The sequence below is a fragment of the Danio aesculapii genome, chromosome 5 (genome assembly GCF_903798145.1).
Source record: "Danio aesculapii chromosome 5, fDanAes4.1, whole genome shotgun sequence".
In the NCBI taxonomy this organism is placed as follows: Eukaryota; Metazoa; Chordata; class Actinopteri; order Cypriniformes; family Danionidae; genus Danio; species Danio aesculapii.
In genome coordinates, this window is record NC_079439.1 from 29,336,485 (window position 1) to 29,357,702 (window position 21,218).

At 33.1% G+C, this 21,218-nt stretch overlaps 2 protein-coding genes across 4 annotated transcripts; one reads left to right on the forward strand and one right to left on the reverse strand.

The window, feature by feature from the left end:
- Positions 1 to 848: 848 nt before the first annotated feature.
- On the reverse strand, positions 849 to 7,737 carry zgc:113436 (uncharacterized protein LOC503528 homolog). Of its 2 annotated transcripts, none has more exons than XM_056457855.1 (8): positions 7,420 to 7,737; positions 6,601 to 6,794; positions 6,388 to 6,499; positions 6,165 to 6,306; positions 5,068 to 5,122; positions 4,722 to 4,979; positions 4,516 to 4,602; positions 849 to 1,809 (listed from the first exon to the last, which is right to left on the reverse strand). In XM_056457855.1, exons 1-8 carry the CDS (start codon positions 7,586 to 7,588, stop codon positions 1,555 to 1,557), a joined length of 1,272 nt encoding a protein of 423 aa, XP_056313830.1. In that variant the 5' UTR covers positions 7,589 to 7,737; the 3' UTR covers positions 849 to 1,554. The 2 variants fall into 2 exon arrangements, with proteins under 2 accessions (XP_056313830.1, XP_056313829.1); XM_056457854.1 differs by having other exon boundaries at positions 4,516 to 4,632.
- Positions 7,738 to 7,949: 212 nt separating this feature from the next.
- Positions 7,950 to 13,345, forward strand: ogfod2 (2-oxoglutarate and iron-dependent oxygenase domain containing 2). Of its 2 annotated transcripts, none has more exons than XM_056456919.1 (7): positions 7,950 to 8,241; positions 8,336 to 8,384; positions 8,477 to 8,587; positions 8,667 to 8,766; positions 8,873 to 8,997; positions 10,281 to 10,538; positions 12,537 to 13,345. In XM_056456919.1, the coding sequence occupies exons 1-7, from the start codon at positions 8,195 to 8,197 to the stop codon at positions 12,807 to 12,809; spliced, it is 963 nt and encodes a 320-aa protein (XP_056312894.1). In that variant the 5' UTR covers positions 7,950 to 8,194; the 3' UTR covers positions 12,810 to 13,345. The 2 variants fall into 2 exon arrangements, with proteins under 2 accessions (XP_056312894.1, XP_056312893.1); XM_056456918.1 differs by having other exon boundaries at positions 7,951 to 8,241; positions 8,328 to 8,384.
- The last annotated feature ends 7,873 nt before the right edge of the window (positions 13,346 to 21,218 follow it).

Sequence of the window (21,218 nt, forward strand, 5' to 3'; positions counted from 1 at the left end):
GTATATAAAGGGAAAGACATATTAACATTTTATGAAACTATATATATATTATTATTATTATATTTATAATATTTTGCTTTAAAAACAGAAGTATTAAGTTTACTTATACTGTGTCATTTAACATTATTTAAAGTAGCCTATTCACTAGCCTACTATAGATTTAACTTAATAAGAGACTATAGATTGGAGCTTAATTATTAGTATGTTATCTATAGTGCCCATACATTATAACCATGCACTGTCTGTACATTGTAACACTATTTCAAATTCAATAGAAGTATTATTTTCATTGAATAAATATGCATTGAATATATATTAAATATGTAATATTGAGTAGGCCCAAACATGCATTGTAAAGTTAACAATATTAAAGCATTTCCTAAATTTGTGTATACTGAAGTTTAATTTAATGTTAAGTTTAACTTTGAAATAACATTAGAGAAGTGGCATTTCTGTTGTAACCCCACTAAGTTATCAGTGCGGTGAAAAAAAATAAAATAAAAAATAAATAAACAAAAAACATGGGTTTAGGAGCTAAGATCATGTCATAATATCATGTAGTTACATACATATTACTAGCAATCACAGCTGTTTTCAGCATCAGGAATTAAACATGATTGATTGTGAATTCATTAAAGACAGTGTTTAACACCAAACTGCTTCAGTTTAAAGTCATGTTGCCTTTTAGCGGGTTGTCTAAATGATGACAAGTGACAAGGTGAGGTTTGCCCTACTGTGAAATCTGCTGCAACCCCATGGCCACAGTCTTGCACCTTCATTTCAGCTCCCGTTATTTCACAGACGAACAGGAAGTTGCACGCGAGGTTTAAGCCACAGATCCGTTTGAGTAACTGATTAACAAATGCATTTATTACAAAGGAAAACGGTCAACTGCTGGATCACATGAATGGAGCCAAAATTATTTCTGAAGTAAAAACATTACAACTATTTGCTTGCATACCCAACTCAAAGGCTTCTCCTCCACGTATAGATGAATAGGAATGATGCACATTTAAACAAAAAATATTTTTGCTAATTCATACTAACTGTCAGAGACACAAAAAAACACACTTTGGTGTTATTATGGAATTAAAAAACATACAGAATACAAAAATTACAACTATTTGCTGTGATAATGAGCACACACGTTATAACCTTCATTCATAATTAATGTTTACACAACATTCTTTCAGACAATACTCAAATACTTTCATTGACTCATCCAAAGAAAATGCAGATAGAAAATGTCCTTTGAGACATGAGTCACCCAAGCAAAGCAAACTTCTTTGGGCGTGTAGTTCAGTGAAAGACTGACATGATGAAAATGAAAAATAAAAATGCTTTTCTGTAACATAATAACAAGCGCAAACTAAGACCATCATCAACATCAATGAATGCCTCCAGCTGAAACACATCATTTTAATCTTGCTACATTATGTGCGGAATAAGAAAGTCAGCGTGAGTTCAGCTACTTCACATGTGCGCACATCAAGTCTTCAGGCTGTGGTCTAAGCAAATATAGTGCTTGATGATCAGTCCAATCCAAAAAGATTTTCAGTGCATGTCAGAGTCTGTTAGAGGATATTCTAAGCCATTCTTCTTGGTGTCGGGTACATTCTGGACTGTGGTTAGGACCGTCTCTACTGGAAAAGACAGGTAGAGGCTTTCCTTGAGCTTTTTTGCTGAAGGCGATTCCTCTGAGCTAAACAATGGCTCAGCCACTGTGAGAGTAATGGAGGGCATGTTCCTAGCCTTCCTTTTGGCATTTTTCTTTTCTTGTCTGTACGCAACATTCATATTTGTAATAACCTGGACAGACAAAAACACCATCATCAGGATTTGAAATTCATATTTACAAGTACGCCAGCACTAAAATGATTTCTAAATAAATATAAGTAGTTAAACTTGCACCATGGATGACAGGACAGTAAATATAGGGTACATTCCCACAATTCTCAATGTTAATTTTGTGATCCATTGTTTAGATCAGATTTCTTTGTGTTAAATGGAAGTAAACATGACGTCCCACTTAGTGTCAGTGTTTCTGCTGGGGCTGTGCAATACTGAAAACAATACCTCATTTTTTTTGGTGGTTTTCTGCTAGAACCTTGGCAGGTTTAGACCTATCCCTTATCATAATTATGACAGTAAAACTCCCTGTTTCAATGAGCATTTGTCACAATCACCAGCGATCTACTCCATACATATCGCTGAAGAACTACAAATCTTGTCATGCACCACACTCACACCTTTTCTGGTTTTCCGCTGATTGCAACCATACAAAGCTGAAACTATTCATGGGACTGATTCAAGGACTATATAAACAGCACACACATGCACATCTTTGCTGAGTTTTGTTTAGCTGTTAGTGTAACATTTCTAAGCGTTCTTTGTCTAGTCTATTCTGTGTTTTGATCCTCGCCTTGTCTTCCGGTTGTTATTGATACGTTGCTGCCTGTACAGACCACTCGCCTGTTCTTTGACTACGACTTTGGCTTGCTCTGCATGCACCCATTTAATACTGTTGACCGTTGCCTAACTGACCATTCTTGTAATAAACTGCACGTGGATCCTCTTCTCCATTGTGCAGCATCAATTACATTACAGTATCAGATTCAAAAGCCAAAAGAAGTTGAAAGTCAAAATTTGATTAATACTAATCATTTTCAAGCTATATATATATATATATATATATATATATATATATATATATATATATATATATATATATATATATATATATATATAAAATCATATTTATATATATTTTTTATTTACTTAAAAAACATTTTATTTATAAAGTAATCAATTGTAATGCATATTATATAGTCTGCAATTTTGGGTGCAGTTACTGTCTTTATGAATAGATGAATCATTGATTTAAATGGTTCTTTCAAAAATAGATTCAATTTGAACAAAACAAAAATATTCTGCACCAGACAATATTGTGTCCAAAATGTAACTCGCTCAGTATGAACTGTTTAATACTGTTGTATAAAATCAGTATCACATTTGCATTCACACTCGCTAAACATGCTGATATTTGTCAAAATGCCCTCTTGATCGTTTACTTTTGTATACCATACATTCATATATATTTTTTGCTTTAATAGGCTGAATTAGTGAAAGTGAAGATCATGACGTGGCCAAGTATGGTGAACCATATTTAGAATCTGTCCTCTGCATTAGTAAACAAACACACCCGGAGCAGTGTTATAGCAAATTATAGTGGCATTCTAACAGTGCTCCGATTGTCTTTTTTGTTTTGCTTGTACAAAGCTGTCACCTTAATACTAAAGACTGTAACAGTAGATTACCCCTCATCTGATTACATCGTTAATGTCATTTTGATATTCACACTCACAAAATATCTTTGGAGTGATTCCAGTCAGTGCAATATTGTGACGAAAGTTAAGCAACATACAGTTGAAGTCAGAATTATTAGCCCCCCTTTGAATTTGTTTTTCTTTTTTAAATATTTCCCAAATGATGAACAGAGCAAGGAAATTTTCACAGTATGTCTGATAATATTTCTTCTTCTGGAGAAAGTCTTAATTGTTTTAATTTGGCTAGAATAAAAACTGTTTTTATTTTAAAAAAATAATTAAATTTAAGGTCAAAATTATTAGCCCCTTAAGCTACATATTTTTTATCAATAGTCTACAGAACAAACCATCATTATACAATAACTTGCCTAATTACCCTAACCTGCCTAGTTAACCTAATTAACACAATTAAACCTTCAAATGTCACTTTAAGCTGTATAGAAGTGTCTTGAAAAATATCTAGTCAAATATTATTTACTTAGAAATGTGTTGACAAAATCTTCTCTCTGTTAAACAGAAATTAGGAAAAAAAAAAATCAGGGGGCTAATAATTTTTACTTCAACTGTACATTGCCAATTGGTATGAAAGCCACTAAAAACAATGTCTGTAATCACAAACCCTTTTGCTGCTGTTGTTTTTTTTTTGTTTTTTGTTTTTTTTTTGTGGAGGCATACCAATTTAATCTCATTACTTTAAAAATCAATGAAAAGAAGCAAGCACCAGAGATTTTGAGAATGTAAGAAGGAGAAATCTGATCTAAACTGCTGCAGTACACAATGTGAAAATCAATCAGATTCCAATCAGATACACACATTATCAGATTAAGACTGAATGTGTGAATAAAGCTATAGAAAATGACAAATAAGGATCTAAAAGATCAGATTCCATGTGGTTTGTGTGGTTCACAGTTAAAAACTGATTGCATATGAGCAAAAAAAAAAAAAAAAAAACTGAATGTATTCTGAATGCCAATTCATAATAAACTGGTGAATTAGGTCAATCCTGTTACAACACGTTTTTTACGCAATTTAACAACTGCCGATTCAATCAGACACCACCCAACGCCAACAGTTAACGTACTTTCTGACATAAATGCCGGTTGCCCTTTTTCCTTAACAGATCTAATAGTAAATAACATGACTCAGAAAATGATAGATATGTAAAAGCTATCAAATGCTCATACTTTACCATCTGTTTGACATTATTCTGTTGGTCCTGCATTGAGGAAATAAAAGAATTTGCCTCGTCTTCATTCAATGTATTTTCCTCCTGGTCCTGATAGCAAAGAAGAGGATCAAACTTTGTCTTAAGAAAGAAAGAATGAAACAATGAGTTTGGCTCATCACATAAAATCATTTATTTTATTGATTAACTTATATTAAAAACTCTATTACCTCACTAGATATGCTGGCTTTTCTGTTGAACATTAAAAAGTGTGGCGTAAATTTAGTAGTGGGGTTGACCGATGTCCTGAAGACAGCCAAAACTGGATCTAAGAAATCATCCCATTCTACCTGTTTCTCCACCACCATCTGTTTTATAGTGTCTCTCAGTAGATTACAGCTGCGGTCATACAGTGCGTTCCTCTGCGGCTGGTCTACAGACAACACTCTCACTGTAATGTTCCACCGCTCACACAGCTGCTTCGTGACCTAAAGTAAGCAATAATAACAGAGTTAAAATAAAGGTAAACAGTACTTTTGTAATAACATTGGTATTTTGAATAAAGGGGTGTATTACCTCTTCACAGAAATCAGCATTCTGAGAGCAAAATATTGTCTTTGAAGGGCCAAATCTGGAAGCAGAAAAAAATAAAAATCACATTTTAGCAAATTATTAATATGTTCCATATTAAATGCTCAAGCGAGGCTAAAAATAATGAGTAAAATGAGAGAAATAAAAAAAATCTGTAGAATAAATACAATTATAAAATAAATATTAAAGCAAATAAAAGTATACAATAATGACAATATAAAACAGCAATTAATAATAATACATATTATTATGAATACAGTATCCTTGTTCTTTAATTACCATATATTAAAAGCTCCATTAGCTCACTAAATTTGCTTTTCTGTTGAACATTAAAAAGTGTGGTGTAAATTTAGTGGTGAAATTAAAATTAAATTTTAATTCATCTTGAATTGTACACACCCACTGTACACACACGTTTGTAATTATGTTCAATCTATCTGCATACCTCTGGCTTTGATTATTAATAGCAACCTGTACATGTATTCATATTTTGTAAATCTCTGTTCATATTTAATATAACCTGTATATAATGTTCATAGTACATCCATCTATAAACATCACCATAACTTTTCTATAATTGCATTGTATACCTATACCCTGCACTTGCTGCTATTGCACTCCTGGTTAGACCTGGTTTGTTGCCTTGTATTTATACATGTGTTTTGTCAATAAAGTTGAATCTAATATAATCTAATTATTATTAATTAATATAACTATTATTTTTTTATTATAATAAAATATTAAATTGTAAATTATATAAAGTTACAGTTCAATAAATTTATAACGAAATTACTTTATGGATGTTTATATTTTTAAAAGTAAAAAAATATATCAAGATTCATTTTTAGGTATTTTCTTACTTAATATTATACAATAATAAATAGCAAAATAATAATAATAATAATAATAAAAATTAGATCTGCTTCACCAATTTGTTACACTTTTTTTTTTTTACATAATGCACATTCAGTTTCATGGCTGGTAAAAAATATTTATGGCCAGAACAAACCATCAAGTCACCAGCAGATGGCAAGTGTGACGAAAAACTTTGTTTTGCCTATGGGTGCCATATATAATCTCACCTGCAAACAGAGGATGAAATGCATCGTGCAACACAGAGACCATCTTTCTTTTGCACAGGAAAGGCTTCTACCCATTTACTGTAATAATCTGTAATAATAACAATGTGTGTATTCCCTCCATGTACAGTTCCTGGGAATGGACCTGTTCAAAGAAAAAAAAAACTTGTCATGCTGTATAAATGTGTTTCTCCAAGAGATCTGAATGCTTAAAAATCCATTTTACCAATTATTTCAATGGCCAAAATCTCCCATGGACCGTCCACCTTGATGGGTCGTACTGTTCTGGCCAGGTTTTTATTCCGCTCTGCATGCTGACATGTTTCACACACTTTAATCTGAAACAGAAGACACAATGACTTGTAGATACAAAGACATAAATGAATAACATCACAGTAACAAACACCTTCATCAGGATATAATGGCATCCACTGCATACCCAATCTACAACATCCTTGACAATGCCAAGCCAGTAGTATTTACTCTGAATCCTGTGAACAGTCTTCTTCTGTCCCAGGTGGTGACCGATGTCATTGAAGTGACACTCCAGGAAGATCTGTCTCTTCCGCTCTGCCTCAATCACCACTTCTCGCTTCTCTTCTTTCTTTGGTCCCACATAATACAGCCGACCATCTGTGGTGTTTAAGGTTAGGAAGGATGCAAATAAAGCAGTAATTAGTAAGATGAACATAGTGATAACTAGAATCAGAAGGATAAGCTAAACAGTAGTGTGTGAAAAGTTGTTTTCCACAACAATATTGAAACTGCATTGGAGAATATTCACTCACTCACTATCCTTACACTTGGTCTCTGATTTATCAGGGCTCGCCACAGCAAAATGAACAGCCAATTACTCTGGCATACGTTTTCATGCAGCGGATACTCTTCCATCAATGGGAATCACCCATACACTCTCTTTCACACATACACACTCATACACTAAGGCCAAGTTATGTTTTATTGGAAAATAATCAAGAGGAATACATAAAATAATGCAAATTGTTCCACAACATGGTAGTTATGTCATAAAATGATTTTAGTGACAAACGTAAAGGTTTTAATCTTCCAATATTTCATCAAACGATTTTTGTTCCCTGACAAGATTTTATGGTATTTAAACTACTGATATTCTGAATGACACTTTAGTGTGTGTTCTCTAAATACTGATACACATGTTTGTTTGATCATAGACCCATATGACCACCGAATCTTTAATGATTCCAAATGTTGCGTTAACACGTGCACGTTTTGTACTTACCGTCAATAATAAACTTCTGAGCGTATCTTTTGAGATTTTTCTTGCGAATAGGATTCATGGTTTGAGGATAACAGCCCTCGGCTACAAAAGTGTAAATGTCCCCCAGTCTGTTTGAGCTGGACTCCACAACCTCCTCTTCGGCCACTGGCAACGAGTCCACACTCAACATTGTGCTGCGAACACACGGTCCCGGGCTTTAAATACATAACAGACAGATAATAATCCGATTCTAAATTCAAAACTACACACGCTCTGATACCGAGGACATTGAAAACGCGTTTCTGAAGGAGCTCTGTGTTCAACATAAAGCGCACACAATAACAGCAGGACGGAAGCAATTCAGTGGCGTACCAGGAAGTAAACACAACAAACGTTTTATCACCGTCCGCATATATTCCGCTTTTCAGTTACAAACTCATGACAAAATATGCATAGACCAATTCCACTAATATAGACGGGAACAATTATTAAAGCTGCCTATATAAATTGTATGTTAAATCATCGAAGCTTTTCGTTTCCTTACGGACATAATTTTGGGTTGTTCCAAAACAATCACATAGCGGGCGGAGCTCTGAACAGATTGACAGTTCAACTATTCTGGTCGAAATGTGTTTTCATATCTTTAAAAAATATTTTTAAAACACAAGTCGTAAATATTAAGTCTGTATAAATGTATAACAGTGTGTTATTTGACTTATAACTTACGCCATGGAGAGATTTTACACATGCAGTTGCTTTTTCACAGACAATATTTTTCTTGAAGAATACAAACTTCATGTTCGTTTCGTCTCAGAGAACCAGTTTAGGAAGGATTATCAGAATGTAAGTGATTTACACCAAGACCGGCTCATGCCTTCATGTTAAACAGTTTGCCAGTTCCGTCTGAACATCGTTGACATTTGCTTAAGATCCTCAGATCCCTGGGCTGTGAGTCTGAATCCCAATTCAGAGACGTGATCGGAAAGGTGAGTAACACAAGTGTGCTCTCGAGAACAGCGATAACGATGAAGATCAAGGATGTCAGAGAGTGGTTATTCACTCACTCGTGTATTTATAGATTCAGGCAGAAATCGAAAGACGCCAAAATCATAAATTGAAATCCGCAGAGAGAGCAGCTGTCATCAAGGAGATTTATACACCTCTACACCAACATGTTTATCATCTTCAGGTACATATAATCAGCAACACAGGCAGTCTGGGATTTATGTCGTCCACTGATATACTGTAATATAATTTATCATCTTTAGGAATCATTCCTGGCCCCAGAGCTTTTAGAAATGGTCAAATATTGTGCTTCAAGGGAAGCAAATGTGGAAGGACTGTTGAAACTCATCCAGACAGAGGCAGGTGAGCTGCTGCTTTACTCGTGTTCCAATTTAAATGTATTAATCAGAAGAAGAAGAAGAAGAAAAAATCACATGCTAACTAATTCTGTTTACTGGATATTTCGCAGCTCCGAGAGTGTTTCGGTTCCCGGTGTTCCGAAAGGAATTCTGCAGGGACCTTCTAGAAGAGCTGGAGCATTTTGAACAGTCGGATGCACCCAAGGGCAGGCCGAACACCATGAACAATTATGGGGTAAAGGTTTTATTATTTAAGGTCAAGGACTTTACAAGAGACATCCTCTAAAATGTAACTTAGTGTCACAATAGTTTACATAAATAATAATAAAATATTGTTAGGCTTATTTAGAACAAGGATCATTTGATGACATATTAAAATATTATATTTAAAGATCATAGTTTAGCCCCTAAATACTAATTTAGTTGTCATTTTCTTGATACTTTATTCTTTTTGCTAACACTTTACAATTATTTTCCATTAGTTAATATCAGTTAATGTATTTATTAACATAATCAATACATTTAATACTTATTTATTCACCTTTGTTAACATTAGCTAATGAAAACAAAGTTGTTGATTGTTAACTCACGGTGCATTAACTAATGTTTTTACTCAACTGTGGAATTTAATAATGCATTAGTAAATGTTGAACTGATTAATAAATGCTGTAAAAGTAGTGTTCGTTCTTAGTTAATGTTAGTACATACATTAACTAACATGAACTTCTGGAACATTGTTGTAAAGTGTTAGCCTTCAAACCACTAGGTTTTACCCAATTGTCAGCAGTTGGATGAAAGTTTTCAATCTTTTAACATATAATAAAATTGAGAATAATAACATTTTTATTATATCGCTCAATAGGTGCAGGTTAGTTCAAGTATGTTTTTCCTCAATTGTCATCAATATTTGGTGGAATAACCCTGATTTTCAGCCACAACACACAAAAACATTTGTTATTCTCACCATAATTTTCTGAAGAAAAAAATAGTAATTAAGAGCATATAATTAAAATAAATATGAAGAAAAGAGACCAGACCATTAAATAATAAACAAACATTAATATTTTACTCAAATCCATTCCTAAAAATCCAGTAAATACAGAGGAACTGGGGATTTTCAAGTAGTCTATAATTCTTTTCTATAATTGTACATTCAAAATTCTGTCTATAGGTATGTTTACTGGTATAATTAGTTTTTCATTTTATTCAGTAATTGTTTTTATTACTATATTATACTATATTTAAATTCTTTATTCCATTAGTAGTGTTATTTTAATTTATATATATATATATATATATATATATATATATATATATATATATATATATATATATATATATATATATATATATTTAAATTTACTATAATTTCTATGCAAGTCTGCAGACACTAGCATGTCTGTTTCTTGTGTGCCCTAATATGAGATTCTATTCTTGTTAGATTAATCTTGGCCTGCTTGTTATTAGTTGTATACCAGTAATAATAATTATTATTTGGCATCTCTGTAAATGAAACAGATTGTTCTGAATGAGCTGGGCTTTGATGAGGGCTTCATCACTCCACTGAGGGAGGTGTATCTGCGTCCACTCACTGCTCTGCTCTACAGTGACTGTGGAGGAAACTGTCTGGACAGTCACAAGGCTTTCGTAGTCAAGTACGATATGCATGAAGACTTGGACCTGAGCTATCATTACGACAATTCTGAAGTCACTCTCAATGTATCACTGGGTAAAGACTTCACCGAGGGGAATCTGTTCTTCGGAGACATGAGACAGGTGCTGTGAATTACAGTTTCAAATAATGGTGGAAAAATATGTGATGATTTTAAAAAGACTTTCCTGACAGGGATCTTGGACATGAAAAGTTTGTTTAAAGTTTACATTTTTACTTAAAAAGATACTTAAAGTGTTTCTTCACCCAGAAATTAAAGTGATGTTATTAATTATCCACCATTATGTCTTTCCAAATGCCTTTGAGACTTTTGTTCATCTTTGGAAGACAAATGAATATGTTTTAGATGAGAGCGAAACCTGAATCATCCTCCATAGACAGCAAAGTTTACGACTAGTACAAGGTTCAGAAAAATACAAAAAAAAAAAAAACTAAATCCTCAATACAGATCATATTCTTTCAGTGGTTCAATTGTATTTATTGTATAAGGAATAAATAATGCTTTTATATCTACTATATATATATATATATATATATATATATATATATATATATATATATATATATATATATATATATATATATATATATATACACATATATATATATATATATATATATATATATATATATATATATATATATATATATATATATATATATATATATATATATATATATATACACACACACACACACACACACATATACAGTATATAAACCTATTACAACTTCTTTTACTCAATGAAGGATCTATGAATAGTAAATGCAGACAAAGAGGGAATATTTAAGTGGCCTTTTAAATTTTTGTTCATAGCTGTGTGTGCATGTACTTATCATATATATATGATCTAGACCAGGGGTGCTTAAACTTTTTCATATGAAGGGCCAAAACCAAATATCATTGATAGTTGTGGGCCAAAGATAAATATACCAAACTATATTACATGAAAGTTGCCATGGGTAATTTCCTAATTTATTTCATAATATTTCAAAATAAATAGAAAACATTACTTTGAATTGTATTATCTAGTGCAGTATAACTTTTAAAATGATAACTTACTGCAATAAAAAAACATAATCCCTTTTATAACACTGGAGTTCAATGCTGAATACACTGGTCAAGCAGAATTAATTTGCTCACCAAATTCTCTGCATTGTCGAGTGACAGTGTGTACATTTATATAAAATCAGATTAATTTACACAATTTAATTGAAACCTTTAATTTCAGAGAGCTTTTAACAATAAAACAAACAAAGGATTACATTCAATTTGAATTGACAATCTAGAAACTCTCCCCATCATTCTCTCTCTTCTCAGATGGAATGGTGGGCCAAATCAAAGGTTACCATGGGCCTCGTAATTCTAAATTGTTAAAAAAAAAAATCATACTTAAGAGGGTCTCTTTATACATTAAAAATTTCCTGTGAAGGTTGGGTTTAGGGTTAGGGTAGGGCAAAATAATAATTGTTTTTAGAGTATAAAACACATTATGCCAGTAAAGAGTCCTCATAAACCTCCAAAATGAGTATCTAAATTTATAGGTCCCTGTATCTAACTGTAATATAATATAATATGTTGAAAATTTGCTGACACCTCAATTTAATTTTCATTTGGATTATTACTAAAAGCAATATTTTTAAAATAATTTATATGTAAATTATATGTTTTGTTATATGTTTTATTTTATATTTTTATTTTTATTTATATTTATTTTATATGTTTAAAGAACAGTTGTTTTATTAATTTTCAATAGACATGTCATTGTGATGTTTTTCTTATAAAACCCGATATGTTATAAATCATTTTTTAAGTGGTCACTTATGCTAGGGCTTAAAACCCTCATGTAAAATCTTTCACTTAATGCATACTATTACATTTTACACACATTTACCATTCAACATACTTTACTTAAGATATCAAACAAATCCTTACTTCAAGAATAGCTTTTATTTCATGAGTATACAACACATTAGTTGACTTTACAAAGACACTGACAGTTCTGGATGAAACAGTGGGCAGCACAAGCATGCGGCCTAATATATTGCATATATTAATGGTATTGTATATTTACAGTGTCCTAACGGTGTGTTTGTCTCAGGTGCCTCTGAGCGAGACTGAGTGTGTGGAGGTGGAGCATCACGTCACTGAAGGTCTGCTTCACAGAGGTCAGCACATGCATGGAGCTTTATCCATCTCCTCAGGTACTCGCTGGAACCTGATCATATGGATGCGAGCTTCACGCCAGAGGAATAAACTATGCCCAATGTGTGGTAAGAGACCCACTCTAGTGGAGAGTGACGGATTCAGTGACGGCTTCACCATGGACCCTGATGGTGATGCAAAAGCCAATGTGTCGTGTTCTTTAACGTGACACCATTTTTTATAAGTTTTGGGGTCACAATCAAGATGCATTTTCATTTGGTAGAGTGTGCCTTTTTCAAAATTAGTGCCAATGGTGTAGATATATTTCTTTAATGTTCTTGAATAAGAATAAATTAAATAATTTAAGAATTAAATATTCGGATCATTGTAAATGTAGAGAAATGTATTGATCAATGCTATTTATGTTAGTCAATGTCTTCAGATGAAATAATATATACATGAAATTTGAGATGTACAATAAAACATGATTAACAAAAAAAATCTCTCTTAGGTATATGGTTCTATGTACAAAACATCAGTTCAGGAATTATTTTTAATATGCCTCCTCATTTGCTCATTTACCAGTATTCAAGTTTGAGGTTAAATCTCATGTCAGCCAGCATCCATCATTTGCAGCCTGCCCATGTACACATATTCATGCATAGAATATAAAAATACAGAAACACATCCTGCTTTCACTGAGCACAACTCACACAAACATTCAAGTAAATAAAAATGAATAGCCAAAATTTCCAAAAATCTCATTTGTCCTTTCAAAGCTTGTGTTTTTTTTTTTTGTTTTTTTTTTGGTTGTTTCTTTTCCCCAGCTTTGAGTTTTGAGTGTCATAAGCAGGAAAAGAAAGGGAAAAGGAAGGAAAAGCATGATTGATCAGAGAAAGACAACACTACTAGACGGATAAAGGGCAAAATCACAATTGTTTATCTTATTAAAGAGACTGGAAACTTGAATATGAAGGTGATCTAAAATGAAGGCTGCACTGCATGAATATAAACTGATTTTGTCTAAAATATACTCTCATTTTGTAGCATAAAATAATCTCTTTTTTTATTTCTTTGGCTTTTAAAATGAAAAAAACTTAAATTCTATATTTTACATATTGGCTCAGCTTTTGGCATTCACATTTCATGAAAGTATTCTTTCTGTCATTTACATTACCTATGGTCTTATATCAGTTCAAATTAGTACAAATATACTTCATTGGCATCATTTTTCAGTTGCTTTGGTTTTTAAAATAAAAAAATAAGTTATATTTGCGGAATTAGCTTAAATTGCACATTTTGTCTAGACATTAGTCCCTTTAAAATTGAGTTTCCATGCCACGCCACAGCTTTGTCAATCCATAAAGTGCCATCCGACCACAAGTTATGGGAACTTCAACTAGAAGTTTCACAACGAAGAATCGACTTATAGCGTTGTTTCGCTGCTCATGTCCCTGTGATCCCTGTGTCTGCCTCTAGGGTTTATATCTGTGTCTTCATAGTCCGACTCCATCTCAATCTTGACCTGGGGAACAGGACACGGCATGCCTCTGGCCATTGGCATCGCTGGAGATGACGGGCAGGAGATCTTCAGGTGCAGAGTGATGCTGTGAAATGGCAACTTCCAGTTACAACAGTGAGGAGGAGGAGGGGGTTATGACGAGGTGGAACATATGAGGATCAGGACACACAGCAGGCTGTATTGACATGTTGGATGGAGGTAACATAAGGTGGATGGGACTCCACAAATGTTCCATGGAAAAGATCTGGGATTAGAAGACCCAAATTTAGAAAGAATGTTTCCAGGTAGCTAAAGTGTTAAAATGCCAGAATACTAGAGTAGCTTTGGTAAACCTTAAAAATCACGTTTTACATGTACCTACCCTCAAGTAGTTTTACACTAATTAGTTCCTTTCCTATGTTGAACACAAAGGAAGATATTTTGAAGACTGTTGGAGACCAGCAGTCATTGAGGTTCATAGTAGGAACAAAACACACTATGGAAGTCATTCTTCAAAATATCTCCATTTGTGTTCAACAGAAGGAAGAAACTCAAACAGGTTTGGAACAAGTGGAGGATGAATATATTATATTTAATACTGTATTATTTGCATTTTGAAATATTGTTGGTTTACAGTCATACCAGCTATTTTGTTTTCTTTAGAAATGCATTATATGTGCATTTTTAAAGACAAAAAAAAATGGTATGACTGTTCGGAATATTTAAAATGAAATAAATTTCTTATGAACACCATAGATGGATTTATCTGACAAAAACGCAAGAATAATAATTTTGTGAAATGTTATTTCAATCCAGAATAACACTTTTATTTCGGTATATTTTAGAAAATGAATTATCCTTGCTATGGAAACTTGTTTCTAACTATTACAATAATAATAATCAATCATAATGTACAATAGTATATAATTAAAATGGCAATGTCCTCCATAAATAATATAAACCAACCCCCAAAAACCATGCCCCCTGAACAGCAATGCAGACATGAAACCCAACAGATTTTACATCATTTCTACAGGACAGTGAAACAGAGGTATACAAATGGTTAAATAAATAGGTTTGTGGATATAATCTGAGAGAGGCCAGGCTGGGAAACCTTCATAAAGGGAAAAACAACATCAAGCACAGATATATACTGAATAAGCAGAACCGCACAGAAACACACGGGAGAAAGAAACAACCAAAATTCCAAGCAAGAACTAATATACACTGCTATCAGTTTTTTCTATACTAAAAATTTAATTTTGGAAAGCTTGCAGAAAAGTAACCCAAGCGGGGTACGCTATATTTATTCAAATAACTTTTCCTGCTGGCATATATTTTTCTAGTAGTTCAACAAAACAAACTGTAGATTAAAGCAAAATAAAGCTGTACCCACATCTAATTATGCAAGTTCATAATGCAGTATTCAGGTGTGGAAATGTAAGCAAAGAACAGACACTAATGTATAACAATAAGATACAGGTTTTATAGCTACATGTGGAGTAAAATACTGGTGGTTACATGGAAACAATTCTATCTGCATTGCTTCAAAGCGCATGGCAAGGGCAATGAGGAAAATCTATAGGTAAATATTGAAATAATATAAGACAAAAATGCTGTATATGAAAGCTTATGTGACCTTTTTATAGGTCTTAACAGTTAATATAGTCTGCACTGCTTCTCCACTATGTCATTTATGTCTATGTTAGTATTAATGCAGTGTTTAGAAAAGTGGTAATGAGTAAAAGTGTATTTAAAAGGAAATGCTCACATTTTTCAAATCTAATAAAGTCAGTATCAGTGGTAGTAACTGCCTGGCTGGCATCGTGCTGCCCACTCTGAGTTGGAGTCTGGCGCCTGTAAGAGGTCACGGTAGGGAACGTGTAGTTTGAGCACACAGTACCTGCGATCCAAGTCAGATTCACCAGGGGTGCAGTTTGTGTAGGGGTGGTACTTGTCCTGTGGGACAAAACAAATGAATGAAAATTAGTATATGAATGAGTAAAACTGCAGCAACCCATTTAAATGTTTAATTTGAAAACACAGTACAAAATCTGTTTGATGGATTGATGGATGGATTGATAGACAGACAGACAGACAGACAGACAGACAGACAGACAGATAGATAGACAGACAGACAGACAGACAGACAGACAGACAGACAGACAGACAGACAGACAGACAGATAGATAGATAGATAGATAGATAGATAGATAGATAGATAGATAGATAGATAGATAGATAGATAGATAGATAGATAGATAGATAGATAGATAGATAGATAGATAGATGTGTGGAGATTGCATGTTCTCCCCACGTTCGCGTGGGTTTCCTCCGGGTGCTCCGGTTTCCCCCACAGTCCAAAGACATGCAGTACAGGTGAATCAGGTAGGATAAATTGTCCGTAGTGTATGAGTGTGAATGAGTGTGTATGGATGTTTCCCAGAGATGGGTTGCAGCTGGAAGGGCATCCACTGCGTAAAACATGCTGGATAAGTTGGCAGTTCATTCTGCTGTGGCGAACCCAGGTTAATATAGGGACTAAACCGAAAAGAAAATGAATGAATGAATGAATGAATGAATGTATTTTAAAATAAAATACCCAATACCGTTTTACATGTATCAAAATAAACTACAAAATACAGCAGCCACAACAAGTATCAAAGTAAAATACTGTATTTTTGTCTTTTGAAAATACTACAAAATTCTTTTACAAGGGAACATGACATTTCTTCGCAAAGCTTTCATCAATAGGCTTATTCAATCAGTGCCTTCACCATTTAACTGACTTAGTGAAGTAAACAGTGTTTAATAACAACAGCGTTTATCTTAGCAAGTTTATTTCAGCTTCTCTGCCAACTCATTCACCTCTACATGAGGAGGTATTCATAATCATTCATAAAGTTTGTCTTTGATTTTAATATAAATTTTGTTCAAATTTCATACAGAAAGTCATGTTTCTGAGTTAAATCATAGAACTACAGTATATCTTTTTACTGTGTTTCCATCCTTTGCGTGGCCAGTAAAATTGACACCATCTCTAAACAGTCTTATATGTTTTAAAAGAGTGATATATGAAGAGTTTATTTTGCTCGCATAATTTTTTTAATAAATTTAGATTAAATCTTTAATACTTAATGTAAACTTCCATTAAAAAACTTCATTAAATCATGTTTTTTTTGCTATTGTACTCTTCAATATTGTTATTAAATATTGTGTCTTATATATGTATTGTGCCTCTTTGACATCTTTAGACAGATATCTTTCCTCCTTTCTTCTTCATTAACTATACAGTGCACCTGCAGATCAGATACTTACATTTGAAACAGCCAATGAAGTATTGTAGGTATTGCCACTGTAGGATTTATTTTAATGTTGTTTGTCTTATTGTCTTATCAGTAATCCATCCAAAACTACTATAGTTTGTACAGTATATTCATTCTCCCAACAGTTTTCAGTTCTTCTTTAACTGGAAAGTCTCAGTTTACCCCTTAGTGAACACCAGTACAAAATCTTCAGGTGTTTTTTTCTTTTCTTTTATAAACTTCCTCTGCATTTCCACCAGCAGCACTGAGACTGATAATGATTATGTGCTGTACGCTCCATTTTTCTGTTTTTGGACTGATATTTTGTTTAATCTCATTTCGTAAGGAAAGATGATGATGTCAAACTGTACACTATACTGCCATTAAATATTACTGCTCTTAGCATTGTGCAGTATGCTATTTTCATTGATTGTGGACTTGCTCCACTTTCTTTATGCGTATTGCATGTTTTCTATCCATGCTCCAAACATTGGCCACCTTATTCAATATTAATACATTTTCTTTTCTAATGGAGACTTCCTACAAAGTATTTTACAGTATTTTAAAAATACAAGACACTAAAGTATTTTGATACAAAATATTCTCCTATTTTCACAAACCCCATCAAATACAAATTATAAGATATTATTTTGTATTTGAAATGCGTATTTGAAATACTTGTATCATAAATACTGCCCATCCCTGGAAGTAACTATTGTTTCTATTGAGAAATTTCACTTATTTGTGAACTTTTATCTGTCACTTATATATGTACTATTAAAGGTTGTTTATGATTTTTAGATGTTAGTATGTTAGTCTTCAGGATATCTGTAAGATACTGTGGTATAAAATCATAGATACAAAACAATATGAAAACCAAAAATATCTCCTTTTGTGTTCAACAGACAAGGAAACTTAAATAGTTTTGAGTTCATGTATTCCATTTGTGAGTAGTATTTCTTTTCGCTGAAAAATGGAAATGATCTCTTTGGTTTTTCACCCTTCAATTGTTTGAAACCTTTTTGAGTTTCTTGTCTGTTGAACACAAAAGGAGATATTTTGAAAAATGCTGGTGGATGACATCCATTGACTTCCATAGTTGTATATTATTGTGTATATGGATGTCGATGGGTGCCAGCAGCCAGCATTCTTCAAAATATCTCCTTTTGTGTTCAACAGAAGAAAGAAACTTATAAGGGTTTAAAACCACAAGGATGAAGTATCCCTTTAAACAATATTCGTTGTCTATTCATTATTACTTGTTCTTATTAAATAAATGATCCTACTTATACAGTAGATACACTATATTATATATGTTAACATATTATATAATTCATAATTTTTAATATCTAAAATTTGTAGTATTTAGTGATTAGTTATTAGTACTTATTCAATATATTAGTGCCAGATCTTTTGTTATACTTAATTGAAATGTCACTGTTTTATCTTACTTTACTGCGGCTGTTTGAACTAGCCATAACAAAAGATGAGTAAAAAGTAGATCTGTCTAGTTAGATAAAAAATGTTACTAGTAATAATTGCAAAAGACTCTTTATTGTCTTGTGTGTCTAATACAAAAGTACTATCATATAATAGATAACTCTAATATACTGGTACTATATCTAACAAATAGTTAAAAGTACATATGTAACATGTGCTAGTTTCTAATGAATCAGTACCACCAAATAATAAAACTAGTATCTAATAACTAAAAGGTACTAGCATGTAAACAATAAGCACTGGTACTGGTGGAAAAGACACTGCTGTTTTATAAAAAATGTACTAATAACATTAAAATATATACCTGTGTTTTATACATTAATTGTTACAATGCCTTGCTACACTACAAAATGTTAAGTTTGACTTTGCAGTTTCATCAATACAATCTGTGAAGCTCTTTTCACCAGAAGGTGGCACTAGAGAAACATCTGTGTTTGTGTGCATCTCATAAATCATTTAAATAGATTGTTTTTTTTTTGTGTGTAAAGACCAAAAATGATTTCATTCAGGCCCATTTTTAAGGATCACAAAAGTTAACTCATTTAAATTCTAGAAGCTCGAGTGTCCTTTCTTCAAGTAGTCTGCTCTTTAAACACTTACATCATCTTCACTGTCATCCCCTCCTTTGGCTTTCTTTTTGTCCTTCTTGATGTTCTTCTTTTCATCCTCTTTTTTCTTCTTTTCCTTCTCAGGCAGGATATCGTCCAGCCATGCCAGATCATGTTGAGAGAAGACCATGTCTAACATCTTTCGGACCACCATGAGACCTAGAATCTGTGGGGTTGAGAGAAAGTATCAGTTTTCATTTCCTTAACACGTCTTTTATGTGCGTCGGCCCGACAGGCATGGTTCACCTTAAATAGACAATTTGCTCGCCCTCACGCCATGCAAGATATTGGCGACTTTTTTGCCTTCAGGAGAACAATAAAAGAAATGTAACAATGTTATAAATAATGATCACTTTCTTGCTGGCCTCAATGGACGCTTTTCACATTTCTGTGTTTCTCAGCAGTAGACATCGTCATAGTCGGGTAAACTTAGAGTGCAGTGAATGAGAGAGTACAACATTTTTTTTTTTACAATCCTATTTGCTCAAATAATAAAAGAAACACTCAATGACAGTGTTATCAAGGCTTTCAGAAGAAGGAAGAAAATTGTGTGAGACTGATAACGGCAGCCAGAAGAGAGAATAAGGTCAAATTTACTGTCCTGCCCATTAGGGCTCAACAATATATAGTATGAGCATTAATATTGCATTGTGTGGCTGGTGGTGGTGGTGCTGTAATGGTGTGGGGGATATTTTCGTAGCACACTTTGAGCCCATTAGTACAAATTGAGCATTGTGTCAACACCACGACAATGACAATGAGTTCACTGTACTCAAATGGCCTCCACAGTCACCAGATCTCAATCCAATAGAACATCTTTGGGATGTGGTGGAACGGGAGGCGGTTCATTCCACTGTGGCGACCCCAGATTAATAAAGGGACTAAGCCAAAAAGAAAATGAATGAATGATGACCATGTTATTTTACATTTGATTATTCAATTTCTGTACTTGAATACTGTTAGACTACCCTGAAACCCATAAAGCACTGTTTATTTCACTTATTTTTGCTCGGTCATATTTATATGCTTTTAATTTATTATATTTATATGCAGATGCACCGCATACAAGACTTGATCATCCCAGTCAATCTTAATAACTTAAATCTTTCTAAATAGAGCTTGTCAAAATATCTGGTGAATTTACACAATTCATATCACAATATATATACATCACAGCAAAACAAAATATCTCAATGTTAGATTTTTCCAATATCGAGTAACCCATAGACACTGTTAAAAACACCTTGCATAAGCAGTAATGTTTTTTAAAACATCTTTTAAAATGTTCTAGTGTAGAAAAAAGGCCCCTACATCTTGCAAGGCTTGAGGGCGAGTACATTAAAGGCATAGTTCACTAAAAAATGAATATTTCCTCACCATTTAATCACACTCAAGTGACTAAAGGTTTATGATTTTATTTCTTGTTGAACACAAAACAAGATATTCTGAAGAATGTTGAAAAAAAACCCAGCAAAACTTCATTCAATGGCTGATTTTTACATCATTCTTCAGAAAATCTTGTTTTGTGTTCAACAGGAGAAAGAAACCCAAACAGGTTTGTAACAAGTGGAGGATGAGTAAACGATGACAGAATTATCATCAAGCTAAGATCCTTACTGAATAACAGACGGCTGGAATTTCAATTGATGACAAGGACAGTGTGTTATTTAACTCTTCTGTGGTGTTCAAATTTATTTCACTCAGTCAGTATTCGTAGGCCTGGT